Source organism: Pseudonaja textilis, chromosome 4 (assembly GCF_049901715.1).
Source record: "Pseudonaja textilis isolate UNSWEBS1 chromosome 4, rPseTex1.2, whole genome shotgun sequence".
Classification (NCBI taxonomy): domain Eukaryota; kingdom Metazoa; phylum Chordata; class Lepidosauria; order Squamata; family Elapidae; genus Pseudonaja; species Pseudonaja textilis.
In genome coordinates, this window is record NC_141993.1 from 12,545,080 (window position 1) to 12,567,395 (window position 22,316).

The 22,316-nt window shown below is 41.9% G+C and overlaps 1 protein-coding gene across 2 annotated transcripts in view; it reads left to right on the forward strand.

Annotated features, from left to right (window-relative positions):
• The first annotated feature begins 664 nt into the window (after positions 1-664).
• Positions 665-22,316, forward strand: part of PHYHIPL (phytanoyl-CoA 2-hydroxylase interacting protein like) — a 59,083-nt gene continuing 37,431 nt past the window's right edge. The window contains exon 1 of one of the 2 annotated variants that reach the window (XM_087932265.1): positions 665-823. In XM_087932265.1, the coding sequence (XP_087788391.1) occupies positions 688-823 (136 nt within the window). In that variant the 5' untranslated portion in view covers positions 665-687. Of the gene's footprint in view, positions 824-19,266; positions 19,612-22,316 lie in introns of those variants that run through there. The other variant, XM_026711003.2, reaches the window with a different exon arrangement.

Sequence of the window (22,316 nt, forward strand, 5' to 3'; positions counted from 1 at the left end):
AAGTGAATCGGATGTCACTGCAATACATACAGGAGCTGCTTTGGCTACCCATCAGATATCCCAAATGTCCCCTGACTAGGCAGGCAGGGGATGATGATATTTGTAATCTCTGTCTGTTATTTATAGTGGATTTCTACGTAGAAGCTGTAAGTAGGTCAGACCCATGGACTGTTCTCTACTGACCAGGGAAGATGGGGAAAATAACTTATTTGGACCACCCAGTGTTTGTGTCACTTGCTTTACCAGGCTTATGTCCTGTTCCACTTGAATATTGGCTCTGAGCATCTTATAGAACCATGAATGTGCATAGATACTGTTAAAAGAATAGAAATGACAGCCTGCTGAGAAAAAAAAATACATTAGCAAAAATCATGATGATGTATTCCACTGCTGTGGTTCAATGTGTGCAGTGGCACAAGATCTGCTGAGTTCTCGTGCCCCCAAGAAGTGAACAGAAAGCCCTTTTAAGCTCCGTCGCAGTAACGAAAGGAGCATCATAGCTGCAAGATGATCCACTAATGAATTGAAGCCTTCCCCGATATTTGGCTCCAACGCCAAGGACTTGGCACCAGAGCAGGCACTGAAGAAAAAGGGCACAAAGAGGGATTGGAAGGCAGGGCTTGTGCCATCCGTCCTCTTTGTTAGGAGCAAAGTTATTCTCCGAGGGAGAAGCCATATGTTGCCAGAATGATGCCATCCACAGGCTCCACACTCAAGGAGAAAGAGCTGCTGGCTTGGGGAAGAACTTCGTTGTTTGCAAAAACTGGGAGAGGAAACACTTTTAAAACCAAGCGAGAGCAAGGAGGAGATCTCGGACAGGCAGGTGAGGTCTGAATACAGAAGGCTGATTTGTTTGGGCGGAAAAATAGAGCACTTGGGATGGGTAGGAATGGAGTGGAAGACTTGGAGAAGACTTGCTAAGGTAGGCTGGACGGCGCCACACTGCCATATTTCATTGCAAGCTCTGCTCTTCTTCTGCAGGCCACATGATTTGGTGACAGTGTGTAGCAATGGGTTGGTCAAGAAAAAAATTAAGGAGAATTTTTAGGAGTCTATTTCATGTCTCTTCCAAATCTTGATGCCTTCTATAGTTTATTTCTTCTATATAAGTACAGACATTTGAGACAAAAGAAAAAATAAATAAATCCCTGCTGGTGTAAATCCATCCTTCCTTTCTCCTTCCTCTCCAGATATTTTTTGGTAACTGAATGTGGATGGAATTGGGTAAATGTAATTTTCAGTTTAGGAGCATATCCTAGGGATCTTTACCTTTGGGTAAAGTATGCTAACATGCAAAAATGGCTATTTTATAAAGCTGGACATTTACACCTTTACTGGTTTCTAAGTGACCATAGCCAGAGGAAGGGAGGAAAGGAAAGAAGAGTTGTAAGGGAGAAAAACTCAGAATAAAGGAGAACTGTTGGAGGAAGAATTATGGAAATGACAATATGGGATAGAAAACAGAGTCCAGAAGAAAGATATCAGGAAATATTAAAAACCAGGGAAATGAACATCTTCTTAGTGAAGGCCACCAATCTTGTGTTGTAGATATCTGGGCATCACCAAGCAAATGAAATCAATTTTCTTTCATCTGGTCGTTCTTATCCGTAGCGAACTTCTTTTAATTATTATAACAACTTCATTTTTAGGTTTGTCACTTTGTCTGTAAGTGTGCTAGCCTTGGGCCACATTACAATTTGATTTGGGTGTGTTATCCATATCCTCAAGTGCAATGAACCATAGAACAAAAAGCCCTTATTAGAACCAGGCTGAAGTTCTGGGAGATAAAGTTGCTTGAGAGCACTTGCTGTCGATGTTCTCTGAATCCCAGTTCATCCATTGTTTGAGCTGCTTCCTGAAAGAAGGGAGAATTGTGGTTTCCACAGAATGAGTGAGTTCTTTTTAAGTGCTCGTGTTACTTCCGAAGAAACAGAGATTGCTCCCATTATTGAAACCTTCAAGCTATTCTCCCCTTCTGGAAGTTGTTTGGTTTTTCTTACCCTGATACTCTGCAGACCTGAGGGAAGGTCACGGGAAAGGAGGTCTTCCTCCAGAAACTTCAAAGTTCAGTTGTAGAGTTCTGACCTGCTTTTCTCCATTACCTTCTGGTTCTCTCTGCGCAAAGGATTTATTCTTTGTTTTATATGGTAGGCCTTCAGTCTTGGGAAGCTGCTTTTATGGTGTTAAATGCTGCAGTCTAGATGATAGCTGAAGTCCCTGAGAAGCGAGACATGTTGCATAGTTTGGACCAGGAAGATAATGAAGATAGTAGTCAATCAAAACAGTCTGATGAGTTTCCTTTGACACCTTAAAGATTAACCAATGTGGGGATGGCTACGTAAAAGACTGGTAGAGAGACGAGTAAGGATGTTTAGCTTAAAGGACAGAAGAGTAATAGACAGAACGCTGTCAGGGTGATAGACTCAAATCTGTCTTCTCCTTCTCACCCCAATTCTCTCAGTGGGTTACAAAATGCTTTGACCACACATGCATGGTTTCTGGCTAAGAAAATAAAACTGGCTGAGAGGTTATTTTCAGGGTTCTCTGTCTCGCAGACTGCTGAGAAATTTTAGCTGATTTGTCTTCCTTTTTCTCATCTTTCCTTGTCAGGAACTGCAAATGACTGTCTAGCCTAAGGCTGCAATTATACTTTATAAAAAAAAAAAGCAGGGAGCAAACTTTTTAAAAAAATACACTATATTCATTTTGCAGAAGCCTGGTTCAAAGAAAGGTTGCAGGGTTCAGAAGCCAAATATATAATCTCGAATCAAAGCACACACACAGCCTTTAAATTGGCCTCAGCATATGAGGAGATTTCAGCAGAGGAGATTGAACTTGACAACATTTAGATGAGAGATGAGAAATGAGAGAGAGAGAGAATTATCTGTCATCTATCTATCTAAGATAGATAATCTATCTATCATTTATTATCCATCTATCATAGATATAGATAGACACAGATGATAGATAGATAGATAGATAGATGATAGTTAGATAGATGATAGATAGATAGATAGATAGATAGATAGATAGATAGATAGATAGATGATAGATAGATAGATAGATAGATGATAGATAGATAGATAGATAGATAGATAGATAGATAGATAGATAGATGATAGATAGTGATATAGAGATGATAGAAGAGAGAGAGAAATGAGAGAGAGATGAGAGATGAGAGAGAGAGAGATGAGAGAGAGATGATAGATAGATAGATAGATAGATAGATAGATAGATAGATAGATAGATAATAGATAGATAGCGATATAGAGATGATAGATGAGAGAGATGAGAGAGAGATGAGAGAGAGAGAAATGAGAGAGATGATAGATAGATAGATAGATAGATAGATAGATAGATAGATAGATAGATAGATAGATACACTGTAAATACAGTAGATAGCAATAGCAATAGCACTTAGACTTATATACTGCATCACAGTGCTTCACAGCCCTCTCTAAGTGATTTACATATTGACCACAACAATGTGGGCCCTCATTTTACTGACCTGGAAAGGATGGAAGGCTGAGTCAAGCTTGAACCTACTGCGCCACATGGACAGAGAGGTGGGGAGAGTTGGAGGGAGAGAGATGGGGGTGAAGAAAGAATCATAGGGCTAGAAGGTAGTCCAACTCCCTGTTTAAGGAAGGAGACCCAATACCATGCTGGACAATTGAACAATGGAATGCCCACAACTCTGGGGGACAAACTACTCCATTGATTAATGGTTCATTTGGGAAATTCCTCCTTAGTTCTAGGTTGGACCTCTCATGAACAAGAGTCAGACCATTGGAGGGGGAGGGAGTTGTGACTGTTACACAGTAGCATTGATCAACCTCTACTTGTATGGGCTAGTAATCATAGTATACCAACTGATGCAGATTCATTGATTCTTGCTCTCTAAATCATCATCCTTTGAACGGTTAGTTCTTATGGATGATGTTGATGAGGGAGCACTAAGTCTGCCTTCTCCCATCAGAGCTACACCCTGCTAGCAACTACGTGTAGCACCAGCTCTCTTACAGAATTGGCAAATCTCTTTTACAAATGTGACTGTGCATTTTGTAAACACCCATGCTATAAATGAATACATCAATATTAATGACTTTCTGAGCAAAGAGAAATAAATGATTTAACTATCCAAAATTCATTTTGCACCTCATTAGTTTTTCCAAATCCTTTCATTTGTGGGTTTGCATTTTCAAAGCAAGATTGTTTTTTATTATAATTAACATATCAATGATCTGTCCATATTATCTTGGTAAATGTCTACACAATAGAATTAAGACACTGATTACTTTTTACAACTGTTACTTTGATTTCATATAAATTAGAGTATCTGGGATGCAGAAATCCTGGCAATCAGTAGACGGCAGCAAAGTTATCCAGAAAGCTGCATGTTTATACAGATTTTTGCAACCCAGATCTAATTTTGTGGGAGAATTAAAACACTGATGTGGATTTAATTTCCTTTGGATCATGACTGGATTGGATAGATAACAATTTGGGTCCCTTTTTTTTAATGATAACCTACAATTTTTGTTGACACGAGAGAAGGGAACATTTAACTATAGAGAACAGTCATGTAGCACATTCAGCTTCAGAATCCAGTTCTAAAGTGGGGGGAACCAAATCTTGGGAAAAGGGGTCAGTGTTGCTTTGACACATTCAGTGAAAAACAGCCTGGTTGTGTAGTTGTTTGGTGTAACCTGACAACATCATGGCTCGTATCTCACAACTGCTAGACTGAAGAATGCATCTGTTCCCTTTGCAAGTATGTAAGTCAGTTGTCCTTTAAAAGTTTAAAATGGATAATAGGAACAAGAATTGTAGAAATCAGAAGAAGATATAAAAATCTATAGGAATAACTAGAAATATATGGAAAGGTAAAATATAGATAATAGTAAGAGTTATTTAACATACTTGTACTTATAGTCTTTGAAATTAAGCTGATATATTTATACCTATATTTATATATATTTATTTATATACTTATGGATATATATATATATATATATATATATATATATATATATATATATATATATATATCTTTGGTTATTCGGGTTTTCTCCCACGTAAGATTGGAAGTATCTAGGCATTGGAAGTATCTAAGTATCGTTGCCTAGATACTTCCAATCTTACGCGGGAGAAAACCCGAATAACCAAAGATCCACATACAAATACCCGCGAGAACCTCAGTAAACAGATAGATAGATAGATAGATAGATAGATAGATAGATAGATAGATAGATAGATATAGAGTTAGAGATAGAGATAGAGATACACACACACACACACACACACACACACACACACACACTAAAATATTAGCATCAATGTATAGTATAGTATAGTATAGACAGTAGAATACTTATAACACTTGGTTTATTTGCTTACTTGTATTTATTGCAATTCATTATTAAGGAGAACCATATGTACTGTTAAAGTTGATTGAGTTTTGTAAAAGAAAGTAAAGATATTTATTTTTTAAAAAGTTTAAAATAACACTTTCAAGGATAACCAGAGCTGCTAATTAATGGAAGCTTTAAAAAAAGAGGACAGTTAAAAGACTCATTTTTAACTGATTATTTAATTCAGCAGAAAATGATATTGATCTAGGCAATATTTTAAGATTATTTAATGGAGTTATGGTTAAATGGCAATAAATCCTTTACTGTTTGGGGAAACCTAATTAAATTCTGTATCCAGAAATCTATGCATAAATTGCTTTCAGTGATGAATCGTCTGTAAAGAGGAAAAAACAGCAATGAAAGCACTGATAAATAATATCCCATGTTTTAGAGGTTTCCCAATATTTTTGAGGATCTCTCTAAGGAAAAGATCAGTAGAAAAGCATACCAACTTTAGTAAAACCCAGGACATTCACTAGATGGTAGCAAAGAAGCATTGAGAACTCCAATTCCAAATTTGGAGTTTTACTTTCTTTCTTTTAAAGAGTGCTGGAAGAAACATCCAGGTCCAGGTCCAATCCGGGAGAAAGGCACTGGAGACAAAATGGAGGCTAGAGGCTGATTGGAAAAATGGTTTAACGATGAAGCAGAACCACATAGATGGTTCTGGGCAGCTGACCACATGGAGTTGAGAGTGAGGGTTTTTTATACCTTCTCTTGGGCTTTGCACTTGAACTTCCTCTTCCCTGTGCAAGAACATATATTCTATTGGCTGTTGTAGGGGTCATAGTTGGCTGAGCTAAGTTTGGTTGAAGTTTGGTCTGCTCTGAGATGATGCAATGAAGGAGCTTGTGTTCTAAAATAGTGTTGGGCAATTCCTATTATGGTTAATGGCTTTGTCCTGGTTTGGATCTTGAGTGAGGCTATTGGCTTATGAATAGAGCTACCTAGAAACTTGGCTCCTTTCAATAAGCTCTTTATCTCTTAAGTGCTGACATCTGCTGAGGGCTATTAAGAAAGGTGGGGACTGCTTTCTGTCTCCAAGAACATATTTCTCCATTCCTCCTTTAGGGAAATATAACATTCTGCCTTTTTAATATTTCCTAAAATATTTCATTCTCCAAGGAGAGGGGTGGGTAAAACTTTCTGCAAGAGCTTTTGACAAATGAGATATAAGGTGAAATCCATCCATGCTGTTGAGAAAGAAGCTGCTTTTGAATCTAAATCGATATTTTAGTATTACTTTATGCATTTGGAAGCTGTGGAAACATCTAATAAATTTGGGCAGGTCATAGAATTTAATCAGTCTTTGTTCTGCTCAGTCCTCAGATGGAGGATAGCTTGGGAACATCAGAAGTAGAGTAGAAACTAGGAAAGAAGAGGCACTTCTGGAACATTCCCAAGAGAAGGGATTTCACCAGGAGTCACGACTGAATCGATACATTGTTTCAAACACTATGGAGAACATGCATCTATGCAATATGCACTCACTCCAACCCACTTCTGGGTTCACACATTTGCTAATTTGGTGTCATGCCCCTGTTGGAGTCTGACTCCAAGGGAGAGATGGAACAGCTGACAGGGAGTGGGAGTGTGGGTCTGGTGGTTGTGGAGGAAACTGGGGAAGGGCACAGGCCGGATGGGCATTCAGAGGAAGACCCAGGCCCATCCCCTCTTCATCCTAGGGCATGCAGGGAAAAGTGGATAAGGGAGAAACGTGAGTTATGTGGTCTACAGGGGAGGAAGGGGCCCTGATCCCCTTCATGGGCTGGGAGGATTGGTTAAAAGGACAAATTGCACATGGCAAAGTTGCTGGAAGCAAAGCGTGCATTTTTGTCGGAGCTTATCTGTGCTTTGGCTTCCTCCCAACTGTGGTTGCTGCATTATCTGTAGAAGTCTGCAATTAATCATCCTTGCCTGCTGTAGTAATTCCTTCAGTGTGGTGTGTTGGATTTTTTATTTCGAATTAACTTTACTCTGGGTGCAGACTGCATTTACTCCCTCCGTAAACTGTTTTCTTTAAGAGTTTGATATCCTTCCGAGGATAATTGGACATTGGGGCCAAGTTGGAGGCATTAAAGAGACTTTCTTCTATTTTTGTGACTTGGTTATTTTTGTGTCATGCCCCTGGTCATCACAATTGGGCTTTTTTGGGCAAGACACAATGCCTGGATTCACACACACAAAAAGAAACCATACTGTGGTTTAGTGCAACCTACAAATCAAGGCACAGCCTTCTGTTTTTCTGAAGGAAGGACTTTCTAACCTCAACCAAGCTAGAAACCAGGAGACGGTGAGTTCTAGTTCCACATTAGACATGAAAGCTGGCTGGAAGACTTTGGCCCATTCACTCTCCCCTCCCCACTTCGACCTACCTCACAGGGTTGTTATTGGCGGGGGGAAGAAGGAGGAAGGAGCGTTAAGTATGTACACTGCTTTGAGTTAATTATAAAAATAATAAAGAAGGGACAAAAATAGTCTTTAAAAATGTGGTTCAGCTTCCATTCTGCGTACCAGATTCAAATTTTAAGGCACCCCTGGCTGCCTATTTCCTGTTTTTATGGACTTCAGATTTCCTTTCTTTTCTTAGACTTGCAAAAGAAGGTTTTGGCACATGTGAAATATAGGGATAAACTTAATATTGTGTTAATTGTATCACTTCTCTTCGCTTTCACTCATTGCTCCACTTGCCTGCACACATGGGGGGAATTCTTATCAGTTTGCAACAGCCTGAGCTGCTATATTAACTCTTTCCTAATTTAGATTACAAAGCCTACAGCCAAATGTTTCATCTAATCTGATCTGGAATAAACAAATACAAATGTTTCTTATGTTGTGAGTGCAGTTGTGTTGTGGCCTCTCGGCTACCGGCCCCTCCAGGAGCCAAATCAGAGGAGGAGGCCTGGGTGTCGGGATCAGAATCAGAGGAACCGAGGAGCTCTGAGGAGGAAGAGAGAATGGAGCCGGCAGAGAGAGAGAGACAGAGAGACAGAGGCGGAGTCTGGGCCAGCCATCAGGCCTCAGATGGAGAGTCCACAGCCCCCAGGTCTGGAAGTGGCTGATGAAGAAGAAGAAGAGGAATAGCTGGGTCCAGTGCCTGACGGGCAGCTGCACAGAAGGCAGAAAGGGGGAGAGCAGTGGAAAGCCATGGGTCGATCCTGAGGAAGGAAGAGCCACCACTGCTAAAGAGGCCTCACCCTAACTCTGGGGAAAAAAGGCAGAAGGTGGAGATGAATAGGTGGGGCAGGCAACTATTTATCTTCTGGCCGGATGGACTGGCTAGCCTGCGAGATAAACTTTTTGTCAGGGCTGCCGGCATTCCTAATAAAGGCATCTTTTGAGTTCACATCAGAGGGTTCGTCGTGTTTGGGGAGCTTGGCGGAATGCTAAAAGCACAGGATCTGGTTGCTTTAACCACTACACCCCAATTCGGTCCAATGAGATATGTTTCCGGGTGATTTTTTTTTCTTGTCCTCTCCTCGGAAGATGGAAGAAGCTATCTTGCAGTTTGGGGTTCTGACTAGATATGGCTTCCTATCACAGAGGAAGTAAAATGAATTTTCCCGATGATCAACTGATTGCAATGGCCTTCCGTTGGGTCAGCTACCTGTCAAGCCCGAAATTGACATAAGTGTAGCCATTTTAGTTAGTCTTAGTATATATTCTTTTTCTTACTTTCTCTGCGGCAGTCATGGGGGAAGGGTTTCGGGCTTGCCACATTCCTAAGGGGGGTGGGAGGAGTGGAGATAAAGAGAGTGTTTTGGCTAGGTGATCTTCCTTCCCGTGGGAAAATGAGCTGTCCTTGCTTGAGGTGGAGATGTATGACATCAAGCAATGTTGAATTACTTCTATTGGAGAATGTGACTTTGTGGGGGGTGTTTCTAACTTGTAATATTGTAGGGTAATTCCGGGTTGTGTCAGATCCAGAATTACCATGGACTGTGCCAATTTAATTCTTTCCTAAATAAAAGAAATATTTTTTGAAGATAGACTTTGTTCTTTTCTTTTTAAATGGATTTCATCACTTGGAAACCTGACACTACCTTGGCTGGGATGGTGAACCTTGGCGCCGATGGTCCTTGCGTTCATTGCAAGAGAAGGAGGGGTCCCTCTAAGTGGAAAACCTTGTTGCTATAAACGTAGATGGTACTTGTCATTCAGGAGTCCTTTTGACTCTTCAGATTAATTCATTGTCTGTACAGAAATGAAGCCACAGCTACTAATAATGTTCTAGTAGACTTAGTGAAAAGACCCATGATGGTAGTTCAGTTGTTAGAATTCAGTATTTCTACCCAATACCAGCAGTGGTATCATACCAGCTCAAGGTTGACTTAGCCTTCCATCCTTCCGAGGTCAGTGAAATGAGGACCCAGATTGTTGGGGGCAATATGCAAACCACTTAGAAAGGGCTGTAAAGCACTGCACAAAGTGCTATATAAGTCTAAATGCTATTTTCCATCTCCAGGTCCAAGTGGCCTTGAGATTCTTTTCCAGGCTGATTACTTCCTCCTCCTCCTCCTCCTCCTCCTCCTCCTCCTCCTCCTCCTCCTCCTCCTCCTCCTCTTCCCCCTTCTCCCTCTCCCTTCTCTTTTCCTTCTCCTTCTCATCCCTTTTTCTTTTTCTTGATAGATGGTGGGATATCTTGAGAAGGCAAATAAAAAGCCGTATTAAACAACCCCAAACTTGTCCTTCTGTATGTAACGAAAGCCTCCAAGAAATCCTTGGCACTCCCACCCTTTCTATTTTCATCCCTGTCCTAGAGGCAAATGGGCACCAAGGTCACTCAACAGTTCCTGTATCACAGCTGAACAGTCACTGCCTCACACAAGGCATTTGCACAGCTTTATTAGAGCTTGAACTCTCCTTGCTTCCTGATGGCTCAGAATCCATCCCTCTTCCAAGTATTTCTCCCAGTCATAACAGATCGGTGTAATATGTTGACAGCAGCATCTCAATCAAGCTATTTTTAGTAGGGCAATATTCCTACCAAGCTGCTTCATATTAGTCAGATGTAAATACAATCCTTCTGTTCATCCTATACTACCTGATATAAATGCCTTTAAACCATTATACTTCTTCCAGAGTAATGCTTTTGTTCCTTAAACACTTGCCATATTCATTAATTCATTTTTCTTTTTAGAAGAGCTCTTCTTTCAATTGTGCACTTGTGTTTTCTTGGCTAATTGCTTATTTCACAGTTGTCACCTTTATTTTATCAAGCCTTTCATCCAGTTTCAAAATAGTTGCCATTCAGAGGTATTGTTTGTTCCCTTTCTTTCTACTGGCAATATAAAATCTCCTTCAAGCCCAACCCAGTTTTCACGCCAAAAGGTTTTTTACCTATTACCTTCCTCTTGGTTGTTCATTTTAATGTCAATTCTGGTCCCATTTTGCCATTGAATGACAGGCAAACAGAATTAAGATAGATAGATAGATAGATAGATAGATAGATAGATAGATAGATAGATAGATAGATAGATAGATAGATAGATAGATATAGATATAGATATAGATATAGATATAGATATAGATATAGATATAGATATAGATATAGATATAGATATAGATATAGATGGCTTCAGAAAACCAGGACTTCTGTATTATTTTCAGTTTGTAGGGAAACAATGGATTGTCCCATCTCATGTTCACACAGTTTCAGCTGTAACAGCATAAAGGAGTTTATTATTTCAGAAGGTAGCTACTTGGATGAATCCCACTGTCGGAAATCCAAACTGGAGCTTTCAGGGGCTACAAGTGTAATTCATAGGTAGTCAGTATAAGCCACATATGCTTCATGACAGCGTTTGTGTGAAGACATCAAAACATGCAAAGCATTGCTGTTAACTTGCTCATTTTCCAGGCATCAGCACTAACTGATCATAGCCAAAAGCAGGTTTTCTTTCTTCCTACAGAATGGACCAGAACAGGAAATATGACTCTGACTTTCATGCCTGCAACTGTACTGGATATAAGTCTAGAAGAAAAGTTCACTAGAAATGAGAACATGATCAGAATCACCACCAGATGGATTTATAGCTGGCTGACAAACCATACTCAATGAGTCGTTCTTAATAGTACTACATCTATATGAAGGGGAAATAAACAGTGGGGTACCACAAGGTTCCATCTTAGGCCCAGTACTCTTCAATATCTTCATAAATGACTTAAAAGAGGGAATAGAAGGGGAACTCATCAAATTTGCAGGTGGCACTAAGCTAGGAAGAATAGCCATCACCCCAGAAGACAAGCTCAGGATCCAAAAGGATCTTGACAGACTTGAATAATGGGTTGTATCCAACAAATGAAATTTAATGTAGAGAAAAGCAAGGTTTTATGCCTGGTTAGGAAAAACCAGAGGTCCAAGTACAGAATAGGGGAAACCTGGCTCAAAAACAGTAACTATGAGAGGGACCTTGGAGTCCTAGTGGACTTGAACATGAGCCAGCAGTGTGTAGCAGCAGCCAAAAAAGCTAATACAATCCTGGTTTGTATAAACAGAGGCATAGAATCAAAATTGTGTGAAGTATCAGTATCATTTTATAAATCATTAATAAGAACATCCCTGGAATACTGCATCCAGTTTGGGTCGCCGCATTGCAAAAAAAAATGTTGAGACTTTGTAAAAAGTGCACAGAAGAACAACTAAGACGATTAAAGGCCTGGAGACAAAAATATATCAAGAATGGCTGCAGAAATTGGGTATGGCCAGTCTAGAGAAAAGGAAGATTAGGGGTGACATGATAGTATTCCAATCTTTGAAGGGCTGCCACAAAGAAGAGGGGGTCAAATTATTCTCCAAAGCACCAGAGGACAGGACAAGAAACAATGGATAGAAACTCGTTAAGGAGACAAGCAACCTAGAAATAAGTAGAAAATTCCTAACAGTGAAGACAATTAACCCAGTGAAACCGCTTGTCTTCAGAAGTTGTAGGTGCTTTATCAGTGGAGGTTTTTAAGAAAAGATTGAACAACCAGCTATCTGAAACGATATAGGGTCAACTGCTTGACAAGGCATTGGATTAAAAGACCTCCAAGATCCCTTCCAACTCTATTCTGATTGATTGATAACCATGAGTAGATCAAGAGGGAACTTTTTCAGCAGGCCTTAGAAGCAGTAATGTTGTATGACTTGCAAATATAAAACCAAGTATTGCTGCCCTGGTCTTAGTAACAACTTGTTGAGTCTTGAAATGTGAAAGTATGACTTAGCTTGGCTTGGTAGATCTCAGGAATTGAATAACCTGCACTGCCAGTCTCTACTCAGTAATCAAATATAATAAATCCCACTACTTGAAAACACAGCATAAAAGGTCCATGGATTTGGCACCTTGACTGCTTGGAAAAGACAAGCCTGCAACCATGAAGACAAGGGATTAAGGATGCTATGTGTTAAGTCTCATTAAAATCCATGGGATTTATTTACCTGTCCAAAACCGATCTGTCATTTGAAACATCAGTGAAGACCTCAGGATTTTAATCATCCCAGATTGTTAGCAAATGAAAGAGAGTCTGCAGATACAGAATTACACAGATTTCTTACTTCTAATTTCTGTCTATTGGAAGCCATAACATGAAACGGTTTTAGAGATTACCCACATGTAAAGGTATTAAATTTTGTATTTGGGTTTTCTAAATAACAAATTATGACCAATTTTTTATGATTATTGCTTGGGTGTAGCATAATTGCTCAGGGCTCTTGAACAGCATTTCATATTTCTGTTTTCCTCTGGGATTACTGCTTCTGCTAGCATCTATAGACAAGACCAACACAATTATTTTACCTCACCTGAACACAGGATTAGCCCATTTTCCCAATCCTGCCATGCATCCTGGAAAATAGCATGACCTCCGGTGAACTCTGGGCTCCCTGGGCCGTTGAAAACAAACAAACCAAAACAATAGGTATTTTTTTCATTTTATCGACCTCAGAAATATAATGAAGGAGGAATTGAAGGGAAGGATTATATTTGAAACTAAAAACAATACTGGCTCTAATATTAATTTTAAAAATGGCATTATGTTGGAGCTTTGTTGCATTGGGCCAAATGAAATACCTGCAAGCTTTTTAATGGCTTGAGTATTTGCTTAATATAGTTTGATGGCTGGTGACTAACAGTTGTAGAACATGATTGTATACCTGACCAGCACTGGAAGGAAAAAGCATGTGTTGGCTATATTATATGATTACTTCACATTATAATTAATTAATGCATCAATTAGAATAAAAAGGTAGGAATGAACTACAGTATATTCCACTGTGCAGATTTATACTATAGAAATCAGTTCTGCTTTAAAGACCAGCAGTGTTGATCTACTTGTTTCTGCTTGACCATTTGTGAATATGTTCCTCTGGTTGTCATCCACTAATCCAGAGAGATGCATTTTAGAATGAGCCACCTTTAATCTGTGTGTATTACTTTCTAATCAATAAAAACAGTAAAAAAATATTTGTTTTCATCAAAAAGAATCAGTAAAAAGGAAAATGGCCTTCCAAAAGCAACACTATCTTTTTGAAACTTGGTCCAGAAGACAGAGGTCATTTAGTTAGGTCCTCCATCAGATAATTTTACGGGTAATTCCAAAAGAAAACTGGAAGACAAGACAAGAAGCAACGGATGGAAATGAATCAAGGAGAGAAGCAATCTGGAACTAAAGGGAAATGTTCTGACGGTGAGAACAACCAACCAGTGGAACAGGGTGCCTTCAGAAGTTGTGGGTGCTCCAACACTGGAGGCTTTTAAGAAGAATCTGGACAGTCATTTGTCTGCAATGATGTAGGATCTCCTGCTTCAGCTGGGGTTTGGACTAGAAGGCCCCTTCCAATTCTGTTACTCTCTTATTCTGTCTTAGCTGGGATTCTTGACTATTCCCTCAAAGAGGTCCACCTCCTACTTGATACATTTCCAATATCAAGGAGAGACGATCGCCATCCTAGATTTTACCATTTAACTTTTGAATGAAGGCAGTGGTTAGGATTTCCCCTGCATTTCTTCCTTGTAATAATGTTTCTATACATTGGGTTTTCCTTTATTCCATTAATTTCATGTAACACTACAAGAGTTAAAAACAGCAACGAACAAAATAATAGGCAAGAACAAATGAGCGACTTACAAAACAAGATTTACAAAACACCACACTGGTTCCACTCCTAAGGGAAGACTTGCTAGTAAAAGATGCCAAGTATGTCTATTGGAAATGAATTGCTCTTTGCTAGAAAATGGATCAAAACCAACTCATTTCGGTGGTGTCTACAATTCAGCTGCTGGTTAGCACAACTGAGCTCTGGTCAGCATTTAAACCAGGAACCTAAAGTGAAAATGCTCCTTATTGTTGTCATCTACGAGTCCAGAGAGCTGCATTTTAGAATCAGCCATCTTTGATCTGTCTGTATTGATTTTTAATAGGGAGAAGACTAAAATATTGTCAGCATCTGTGGGTGAATGTCTATTTATGTCTTTAATGGTCACTCTCTTTATTTGTGCTCTTTTGTCCTTGTAATTACTCCCAGAATTCTATGATCACTTTTTTTCAGTGCAAGCCATAAATAAGTAGCTTTGAAACCAGAGATGCATTGTCCACAAAAGAACATAAGAATCAACAACAACCTTTCATTGTGATCATATTCTGCTGCTTGCACACCTCCTGTTTTGTAATGCAATATATTAAGATATGCAAATTCCAGTCAATTCTATACTCATATGATTTGCATAGTAATGCATCTGTTGTGTTTGTTTATGTTCTTGGGTATGTTCTTAATTTTTTTGTGGGATTTTCTTAGTTTTATTCTTCCTTAGCTTTCCCACCATCACCGTCTTTGACATTTCATCAGAATGGATTCATTTGTGCTTGTAAGCTTTATAGCTAATCATCTGACATCTTATTCCTCTAGTTTTCAGTTCTGGATTTGATGCATTTTCCACAAAGATTCCTCCAGGCAGTTCTGAAAACATTGATGTGTGGAGATGGACACTGCTTGTCCAAAACACCTTTGAGTATCACTCTCGCTTCCTGATAGTCATTCCTGTGAGCATTGGAACTCTTAGGAAGATACCAGGTTAGCATCATTCCATCCATGGGAATCCTGAGATCATTCCTTTGGCCAACATGGCATCTTGTAATATTTGAAGTTCTGCTTTATTTTCTTGTTGCTGCCGTATTTTGGAAACCACCAAAATATGGTGTTTTCCCCAAAATACAACCTACCCCCAAAACAAGCCGTAGCCTGATTTTCATGCCTGCACCTAATGTAAGCCCTACCCCAAAAGTAAGCCCTAGTTAAGCCCTGCCCACCATTTGGTTGTACAAGGTGGGATGAGGCTCATGCATAAAAATCAAGCTAGGGTGGGGGTATTTCTACTTTTGACTCTCCAGGGCACTTAGGGCACCCTGGACACATTTTATGGAAAATTATAGGAAAGACCTTGCATACTATAAGACCCTGGTAGAAAATATCAGGGAGTAGCTTGAAAAGTCACCACTAGAATATCTGATTCCACTTGAAAAATCACCACTCTCAAACACCCTGATTCAGTTATTGGTTTTGGCTGATCTTCGAAACCAAGAGGTGTGAAGGGAGATTTTTACTAGTATTACTGCTCCTAACCTTACTGGTTTTTGAATGGGGGGATGGTTTACCTGGGAATCCCAGGGCTATAGGTGAAACTGGGAGATCGCAGGAGGGGAGAAGAAGGCAGAATGGAAGACACAAATCATTTTCTCAGCTTTTGAAGAAAATTACTGGTACATGGTTGAATTATATTAGAAGTCCATCCAAACAGGAGAATATCTTTATTCTTATCTTTACATTGCCATACATATTTACCCAGGTATAAATCCCATTGAATTCTCCTGTAATCTCTTGTTTTTTAACTGATTTGTGTAGGATTACACCGTAAATCGATTTCATATATTAATAATATATAATATACAATGATATTAATAAAAGAGAATATTTATAGCTCAGGATTGAAAAGAGGGTCCTTGATTTCAACCTCAGCAAGAAACATGGCAGAAACATCTGTAAGAAAACAACCAAAGTCAGAGAGCACCAAGGACCCTTCATTTCAAATATTCGTATGTTCTGAGCAAGAAAAGCTATCTGCTTTGTTACGTTTTTACACATCTCACAATAACTTGTCCTTCAAGGACAGACACTGAAGTCCTGCAAATATCTGTTCATTGCAAAATCCTATTAAACTAAGGGGTTGTTTTAGCTACAGTTAAGGTGGAAATAAGCACATTTGAACTTAGCAGGCCTTACTTCCGTGAGGTGTGGGGCTCTACCTGACTTGATTAGATGGCCAATTAATACCAGCATGGCCTCTCCTGGTCCATTGAGATAGAAAGATTGACAATGTCAATCTTTCCTTGTGTCATAGATGAAAGAGGAAGCTGCAAAGAATTCGGTCCACTCTTTTAGGTCCTTTGTTTTAGGTGAAGGAGGAAAGTGATGCTTGTGAAAAGCAAAACATTAGAATAGGTGATTACTTCAAGAGTTGCATTATAGATGGATAGATAGATAGATAGATAGATAGATAGATAGATAGATAGATAGATAGATAGATAGAATAGGTAGGGGAGAAAGAGAGAGAGAGAGAGAGAGAGAGAGAGAGAGAGAGAGAGATGATAGCTAGTTAGATGATAGACAGGCAGTGTTGTGGCCTGCTGGCAGCTGACGAAGCAGGCAGCAGAGTTGGACAGTAGTGAAGAAGTTGGGGAGAAACCTGGGCCAGTCTTGGAGGCTGAGGAAGGCTTGGATGAGGGCTCTGCATCAGAGGCAGAGATGGGGCCAGGGCAGACTGGCAGTCATCAGCTGCCTTCAGACTCAGACAGCAGTGAGGCAGGAGAGTTTCTGGAACCAGTTCCCAGCCTGCACATGCACAGGGCTACCAGAAGACAAGAACAATTGAGAAAGCAGGGTCGACTCAGGAATAAGGCCACACCTCAGAGATGATTGACCCCTCCCATAGGACAGAGAAGAGGCGCATGAGCTTTTGGAGGAAGCAATTAGTTCGTCTGGTTGATTCAAGCTTTGAAAAGTTCTGTTTGACTCTGTGTCAAGTTTGGCCTTGCCCTGCTTTTTGGCAATTAGTTCTTTGGCAGCATTCCAAGTGCGATAAGGTGGGTGTTTATCAACATTCCCCTGAAAGATTGTTTGTGAAGCCTTGCAGGCTGTGAATGAACATAATTCACAGCCATGGAAATAAAAGAGATTTTGCCGGAACTAAGATTGTGTTTTATGCTTTCTAAGGAAACCTAGGTCAGAACAGGCAGGCAGACAGACAGACAGACAGACAGATGCGTTCATAGAGGAGGCAAAGAAAGCTATGTTTCTACAGGAACAGGTATTTTAATTTCTATAGGAAGGTAGATAAGTGGATTATAAATATTTTGAAAATATTATTTAGCTCGTGTATTTTAAAAATATGACAAATCATATTTTCTGAAGTGAAGAACTTTGTTCAAAAGAAAAAGTTTAAACTATTAAATCATTAAAATTCAGGATATTGTTGGGCTGGATTCCTACTTTCTTGTTTCTTAAAGGATTTTAACCAAAACTACAAACTCAGATTCAGCTGAGATTTAGCGTACTCTTTTTTCAGACCGTATGGATGCTTGTGGGTACTAACTCAAGATTCTAAAACAAGATGGGATAATATATTATGATATGTATATTACAACATACAATATACAGTATGTGTTCTAAAGTTGCCTTCAGAAGTTGTGGCTGCATCACTGGAAGCTTTTAAGAAGAGACTGGACAGCTCCTTATCTGAAATGGTTTGGAGTCTCCTGGTTGGACTAGAAGACCTCCAAGGTCCCTTCCAACACTGTTATTCTCTATTCTAATAGAATTAACTGAATGGATGAAGGTATAGCGTAAAAGGTTAAAATACTGGCTGATCACTGGGTAAAGCCATCCTGCTCCATAAAACTCCGGTGGAAAGTCTCCAGGGGAGGCTGAAGGAGGCATAATTGACTAGCCTCTGCTGGACTGATGCCTCCAGCTTCCCAAAGATAGTTATAATGTGGCCACCAGCCAGGTTGAACCTCTCAACTTCCCAGCTGGACAATTGTGGAACTCTGAGCTGCCACCTAAGAACTAACTCTCTCTTCACGGGATCTGAAGGGAAGACGAAGGAGGATCTCCATCCTGCAGTTGGTGTCCCTAGTTTTTCTTACCGTTTGCCGCCCCCCCGACCTTGGGTTTCACGCCCAGGTCCACTTTCACTGAGAAAGGGGGTTTGGGCGTTCCTGAAGCCCCCCCGCTGTAGAGACACCTGCAGGCTGGAGGTGAACCGGACTTACAAGTCCCAAGACCGGGGCAATCACGGAGCCTCTTGAAACGCGACGGGTCTCAGCGCCGACCCAAACTATGAAGCGGATCCGGACTGAAAGGATCCGGAGGGACGCTTGGGGTCGGGGGAGTGGGGGGCAGCAAAAAAAAATAGGCCTGGAGGGAGCCTCTACCTGCCTTTCAGCGGTCGATAGGATCGCCGCAGCCCAAAATGGCAGCGCTCCCGCGGCCGTGGGTCAAGCTTTACGTAAGCAACGGAGTGGGGGGGGGGGCGAGAAGAGGGGTGCTCAACAGGGCCTTGCACGGCCGGTGGAGTGGGAGGGGGGGGAGCAGGCGTTGTGGTTTGCATCTAGAGCTGCGGCGGCGTCGCAGACGCTGCTAACAGCGAGCTCCTTCCTGCGGAGCGAGGTGAGCAGCATCGGTGCCTTCCTCCTCCTCCTCCTCTTCCTCTTTCTCCTGCTCCTCCCTTCCCGCGCCAGAGCAAGGGCTCGCCAGCCCGTCGCTCCTCCCGTCCTCTAATCCCCGCCCGCTGCCAGCCAGCCAGCCAGCCAGCCAGCCAGCCCCGGGGAGGGACGGCGGGAGGGACGGAGGGAGCGCGCGCGCCTCTGCTGCACCGCGCAGTTCCCAGCCAGTCGGGGCAGAGGCAGGAGAGCAGCCAGGCTGTCGCAGAGGGCGCCCTCTCCCCCCACCCTCCTGGCTCCCCGCTGCCCGCCCGCAGCTCCGAGGGAGGGGGCGAGACCCGCGCCCGTGGCCAGCCAGTCCAGCCCAGCCCAGGAAGGCGACCAGTCGGGAGAATGGAGGTGCCTCGTCTGGACCATCCCCGGAGCAGCCCGGCCAGCCCCTGCGAGGATGTCCTCAAGAACCTCAGCCTGGAGGCGATTCAGCTCTGCGACCGGGACGGTGAGTTGGCGCTTCTCACGGGCCTTGCGGCGAGGGCCGGTGCCAAGCCCCCACCCACCCACCCCCGGCCTTCTTCGCCGCCGGCTATGGACTGCCGCCGCCCCCTTCTCGGCGCAGCCGGTCCTTGCAATTTGCTGCTAACAAAAGGATTTTTTTTAGAGGGAGGGGCGGGCTCAGCTGGCGAGGGAGCTGGTGTGTCTGCCTGGAGAGGAAGAGACCTCCCGGCTCCGGTGCTGCGCCTTCCATGGGGCTGCAACCCTTTTGGACCCGGTTACAGGAGTCCCGGGTTGCGCGCAGGCCGCGGGGAGCAGAGCTGGGCCCGGCCGGGCAGCTCCTGGCGATGCTCCCTTCGGGAGAAGCCGAAGCCCCCATCGCGGACCAGCCCCTTTGCGGTGCCTTGAATTGGTGGGGTGGACGTGTGTCTGGGAGGAGCTGATTCCCGGGGAGAGAAGGCGGCTCTTTTCCAGCCCCGAACCTGTTGCGGATCCGCCCGATGCGCGGCGCGGCCCCGGTGATGATCCGGCCCCTCCGAACTTGGGGGGCGACCGACCGAAGCGGGCGGGCGGGCGGAGACGCCGGGCGGGGAGAGGTGGCAGCTCGGCGCGGACAGCGAAAAACGAGAAGCGGGAGGCTGGGAGGATTTCAGCACCCTGGACAGGGCTCGCCTCCCCCGGCCTCCATTGAGTGGCGGATCCGCCAGATGTGGCGCTTCGGTCCGCTGCTCAGCTCTTTGTTCTATACCCGCCCAGCTCCAGATGTTCGCATCCTGGGAAGCTGGAGCGGCTTTTGCAAGGAGGGTCTTCCCATCGGAAGGATGGCAGCTCCGTCATCCCTTATTAATGAACCGGAAAGTTAACCATGCTTAACGAATGAAGTTTAGTTTTCACGTGTGCCAAGGGTCAAGCAAGCAAGCCTAAGAAGGCTGTCCAGTAATCAGTACTGTATTCCTGACGCCTCTGTGCCCAAGGCTTGCACTGATTATGGCACTTGTTAGTTCTCTATATTTATGTATTAGTGCACACAAAACCCAACCCATGTCCAAAATTTAATATTTTAGAGGATTATCTTCCAGAGTGCCGTTTATTTTATTTTTTTATTTTTTATTGGCTAATCTGCTTTCCTTTTCCCTTCTTTTTTTTTAATGTGCTTATCAAGTGGCTTTAGTAATCTTCTGAACATGGGACAATTTAATGTGACATGTCTGGTCTCTAAATACTTAGCCTGTTTTGAAATGTATGCTTGAAATAGCTGCTGGGTTTTCAGGACTGCAGATGAAGTCAGGCAACAAAGAAGGTTGGTCACAGCCAGCAGTTTTAGTGGATGTATCACGTACCTAATCATTCAAAGGTTGGGCATTTGTGGAGCTTCTGCCTTTAAACAGCCTTTTAAAGATTTTGTACAACAGTCCACCATTACAGGGAGGATTTAATGGGATAATTACAAAGTATTTCAGATTGCCACTGCAATTACTTTAAAATCTTTTGCTGAAGAAAGCTTTCTGGGTAGTGACATGGCAGTCACACTTCCGTTTCCATTACGAGAATATTGATCATGCAATACCTTTTCCTAAATTTGATCTGATTGTTCTGTTTCCCTCAAATGCCAACTTAATGGGAGTGTGGGTGAGAGTGTGTGTGTGTGTGTGTTTCATTGTTATTGTAGTCAAGTCAATGTTGAGATGCCACATGTTGATGACACATTGTGCAACTTTCTTTGTCTCAATCAAAATGGTATGAAGTATATGAAGTTCATTGGAGTAGGCTGCTAATTGGCAGAACATAGAGTCTAATTTATCAAGCACAATCACCTAATAACAGCCTTGTTGGTGGGTTCTCTCTTCTTGGGTGAAAAGGAAAGGACAAAAAAAAAAAAACAGCAGATGGCTATCAGGGGGAATATGGCGTGCTTTCTCTTGGATAGGCCTTAGATGTCCAGCTAATGCCTGGAAGAATTAAGGTGCTCCCCCCGTGATGCTTCAAGAGCTTTTCCCATGTCAAGCTATTGATCATTTAGGAAGATTTCTTGAGGGACATCATTTCAAGGCTTTTCAGTGAAAGTGGAAAGAAAGAAAAGAACATGCATTTACACGCTTTGCGTGGGCCATTTACTAGTAGAGGTGGCCAGTCCTTGAAACATACTTTAGTGTGCAACAAGTGTCATTTAGAAGTCACAAGTGCCTCGGGGGAGAGCGCAGAAGTGCAATAGATACACTCTTTGGCAGGAAGACATATCTTCGTTTGCTCACAATCCTTAATAGAACATAAATAGCACTTGTTTTTAAATAAGGGGTGCCATTTGTCAAGCATGCTCTAGTTAGTACGAAGAGTATTTCTGAGGTTCTGGCCTCTGTGAAAACTTGATTGAAATTGATAGTTGTTTCATAACAGCCTTTTGAAGGAGGATGTGAGTTTGATTGGTAAAATCTATATTCTTTAAAAAAAAATCCCCAGTGTGTTCAGTTCCTCTCAAACTGACAAACACTTTAATTTCACATTTTTTTCCAGCCAGTAAATCTACGCAAGCCTCAACTAATACCAGGCTTACAGAACTCAGCAACACAGCCTTTATTTGACTTTATTTTCAAGGATCTTTTACGCAAGAGAACATGCAGGTTTTCCAATTAACTTTTTCTGAAAATTTGCAGAAGATAAATCTAACCAGGCAATTTAATCTTACTTATTGATATGGATACACAGGAGAACATG